The sequence below is a fragment of the Petaurus breviceps genome, unplaced genomic scaffold, assembly GCF_028583685.1.
Source record: "Petaurus breviceps papuanus isolate PSGF00001 unplaced genomic scaffold, PetGlider_PUasm1.0 126, whole genome shotgun sequence".
Lineage (NCBI taxonomy): Eukaryota > Metazoa > Chordata > Mammalia > Diprotodontia > Petauridae > Petaurus > Petaurus breviceps.
The window spans coordinates 21238828-21242545 of record NW_027185655.1 but is presented as its reverse complement, the minus strand read 5'-3'; the positions used below and the strand labels follow the sequence as shown (position 1 = coordinate 21242545).

Genomic DNA, 3718 nt, shown 5'->3' with positions numbered 1-3718 from the left:
CTAATCTAAACGTCAAAAGAATCCCTACTAAAACATACTTAGAAGGGGTCTTTACTGGAAGACCTACAGTGATGGGGACCCCAGAACCTCCAGAAGCAGCCCATCCTGTTTTTGGACATCCTAATTGTCAGGAAATCTTCCCTAATATCAAGTCTATATTGGCTTCTTTCCAATTTTCCCTCATTGCTTCTGATCTGACACAAACACAAACCAAACAACAGATTTGATATCTCCACCGAATGAAGGCCCTTCAGATACTTGAACTCCCCTGGTCATGTGTCCCCCGAGTCTTCCAAGCCAGATACCCCCATTTCCTTCAACTAATCCTCATATGACAAGAACACAGGCCTCTGACCACCATGGTTGCCCTCATTTTGACATTCTCCAGCTTGGTGACCAGAACTGAATAAAGTATTACAGATGATGTATGGGTAAAGTCAAGCTATCACCTAGATACTCCTGGAAGCTATGCCATTCTTAATTGGCTACTATATCACATTGCTGACTTATATTAAGCTTGCAGTTCAGATTTGAAAAGAATGCCATCTATGTCTTTATTCCAGTCATTAATATATGTAATATATACATATATTAAGCAGCACAGAGCCAAGCTGTCCCTGAAGGTACTCCCCTGGATACCTTCTGCTATATTGATATTGAACCAGCTATTCCTTCCATCCATCCAATCAGTTTTGAGTTCCTCCAATTGTATTACAGTTTAATCTGAATTTCTCTATCTTGTCTATAAGAATAATGTTAGAGGCTTTATCAAAGTGTGCTATTAAAAAAGTTTTGCTAATGATCTAGGTAAGCTGTATACTAAGAAAACTTAAGAGCATTCACTTCATCTAGTAAGGAAGTAGAGTTAGTCTGTTATAATCTATTTTTGATGAAGCCATCCTCACTTTTTGTAATTACCACTTTCTAAAATTTGACAGGTATCTCTTTAATGATCCTTTCTAGAATTTTTCCAGGAAATTTGATGCTGAACTCACAAGGCAATAGTTTGCATTCCTCTTTTTGAAAATTGGGACGCTTTCCCTTTTCCAGTTTTGTGGTACTTATTCCATATTCTTTCACATATGCCTGGTAATTACTGCTCTGCAGTCACATCTGCCAGATCTTTCTGGACCTTTGGTTGTGGTTCACCAGGACCAAGTACTTTGAATTCATGGGCAGCTAGATGCTGTTCTTACTTTTTCTTTATCTTATGTATCAACTCCCTAGAAGTCATTTTTTTTTTGTGTTCTGTCATTTCCAGTGCAAAAGTCATTCTCCCTAGCAGAGAAAACAAAGTATGAATGGAGCATTTCTCCTTCCTGTTGACTGTTATCACTTCATTCTCTCCAAGCAAAAGTTCTTGATCTTTTTACAGTCTTTTTTCCCCCTCCCAATTTAGTTTCGAAAAAGAAAAGAAAAAAAACCTTTGTTGTCCTTAGCTTTCTTCACCAGTCTTAGTTCATTCAGAGCTTTAGCATTCCTGAAACTCTTTTCCCAGACCGTACCACACACACTCTTATACTCGTCCTTGTTTCCATCTTTTGTACATTTAAGTTGGTGTGTTTCCTGTAAATCTACAAATCTCTTCAAACATCACACTTTTCCTTTTCATTGGAATATATTTCCTTTGTGTCTTCTTAATTTCATTCTTGAGCATCTCCCATTCTACCTGGTAGTAGCATTTTGCAATATGGAATCCTATGTTTCCTCTGAGCCTTTTGGAATCTGCTTTCTCATAAACTCAAGGGTTTCCATCAGTGATTGCAGCCTTGGTTTCAGTACTGGAGTACTGGTTTTGTCCACTGCGAAGAGCAGAAGAATCTTGTTTGTAGTTATTGGCTACAGTATTTGACTTGGGACTGTCTTCTCTCTTCTACCCTTTTTGATTTATTTAATTTGTTTGAAGATAAGACAAATTACACTTTGGTAACTTTTTTAAAGGAGTATGTAGCCTTTGTTAGATGAGTAGCCTCATAGGCAGTCCCTGATTCTTTCCACTTCAATCCATCCAGTCTGTACCGAAATGGTTTTCCTAAAGTACAGGTGTGATCACGCATCCACACACTAAATCCAGTTAACATAAAACCTGGCATTTAGAGCTGTTCACAACCAAGCACCGTTCTCTACCTTTCAGCTTATTTGGCTTTCTTCCCTGACATCTAAAATCCAGCTACACTGGGTTGCATTTTCTGCGCAGGATTCTCCCTCTCCCCCCCCCCCCCCCCCCCCCCCTACCCCAGGGTTTGCACTGGCCGTCTCCCCCTCCTCCCTCCCTCCCTCCCCGCACTCCAGGGATCAGACGGGAAGCCTTTTCCTCCCACACCGCCCCCACGTGGCTTGCTGGGACCGAGCTCCTGGAGGAAGGTCTGGCTGCCCCATAACAAGCGCCTAGTAAATGCATGCTGACTGCCTTCAAGAAGAAAAACTCGTTTGTTTGTTTAATTGAGAACTAAAAACGTTCCGTGTAATTTTTCGACTCTCTTTTAGGTCGTCGGTCTCCGCAACTATTCAAAGTAGAGTGCGCAGGCGCAGAACCCCGGCTGCGGCACGCGCGCGCGCGCGCGGAGGACTTTAAGCCGTAAAGGACTTCTCTACGTACGCCCCGGCTGGAGCGCAGCCGTAAAACGCGCCTCTGCACGCCGGCTGAGGAGGCGGCGGCCGGGCGGGCGGGAGAGCACGGCGCTCGGGGCTCCGCTCAGACCGGGCCTGGCGGAGAGCAAGCGCCGGATGCAGGCGGCCTGACGGACGGAGCGAGGAGGCCGCGCAGCCTGTGGCCCTTCCCGCTGTGAGAGACTCGTGTCGGCCGCCGCGCGCCCCGGCCCCTGCCCCGCCCGCCCCCCGCGGCCGCCAGCCGGCCGCAGCCGCGGCCGCAGCCGCAGCCCCGGCCCCGGCCCCGGCCGCGCCGCTCCCGCCGCCCCCGCGCCAGCCCGGCCCCGGCCCACGCGCCACCATGTTTAAGAAGTTCGACGAGAAGGAGAACGTGTCCAACTGCATCCAGCTGAAGACGTCCGTCATCAAGGGCATCAAGAACCAGCTGCTGGAGCAGTTCCCGGGCATCGAGCCGTGGCTGAACCAGATCATGCCCAAGAAGGACCCGGTGAAGATCGTGCGCTGCCACGAGCACATCGAGATCCTGACGGTGAACGGCGAGCTGCTCTTCTTCCGGCAGCGCGAGGGCCCCTTCTACCCCACGCTGCGGCTGCTGCACAAGTACCCCTTCATCCTGCCGCACCAGCGCGTGGACAAGGGCGCCATCAAGTTCGTGCTGAGCGGCGCCAACATCATGTGCCCCGGGCTGACGTCGCCCGGCGCGCGGCTCTACCCGGCCGCCGCCGACACCGTGGTGGCCATCATGGCCGAGGGCAAGCAGCACGCGCTCTGCGTGGGCGTCATGAAGCTGGCGGCCGAGGACATCGAGCGCGTCAACAAGGGCATCGGCATCGAGAACATCCACTACCTCAACGACGGCCTGTGGCACATGAAGACGTACAAGTGAGGGGCCCCGCGGGGGGCCGGGCGCTGCCGGCCATGCCGCCGCCGCCGCCGCTGCTGCTAATAAAGGAGACGGCCCGCGGCCGAGCCCAGCCCTGCCTCCGCTGCCTCCTTCCTGCCGGCCGGGGGCCCGGGGCGGGAGCGGGGGAGGGGGGAGCCCTGGGGATGGGATCCGGGATCCCCAAAGGGGAAGGGCCCTCCCAAGGATGGGATCTGAACCGCCTAA

At 50.7% G+C, this 3718-nt stretch overlaps 1 protein-coding gene across 1 annotated transcript; it reads left to right on the top strand.

Moving 5' to 3' along the window:
* The first annotated feature begins 2893 nt into the window (after positions 1–2893).
* On the top strand, positions 2894–3584 carry LOC138165888 (malignant T-cell-amplified sequence 1). Its single transcript, XM_069094278.1, has one exon. It carries the CDS (start codon positions 2951–2953, stop codon positions 3494–3496), a length of 546 nt encoding a protein of 181 aa, XP_068950379.1. The 5' UTR covers positions 2894–2950; the 3' UTR covers positions 3497–3584.
* Positions 3585–3718: the final 134 nt, after the last annotated feature.

Coding starts and splice junctions, on each gene's coding strand:
- LOC138165888 (XM_069094278.1), top strand. CDS start 2,951: ATGTTTAAGAAGTTCGACGAGAAGGAGAACGTGTCCAACTGCATCCAG.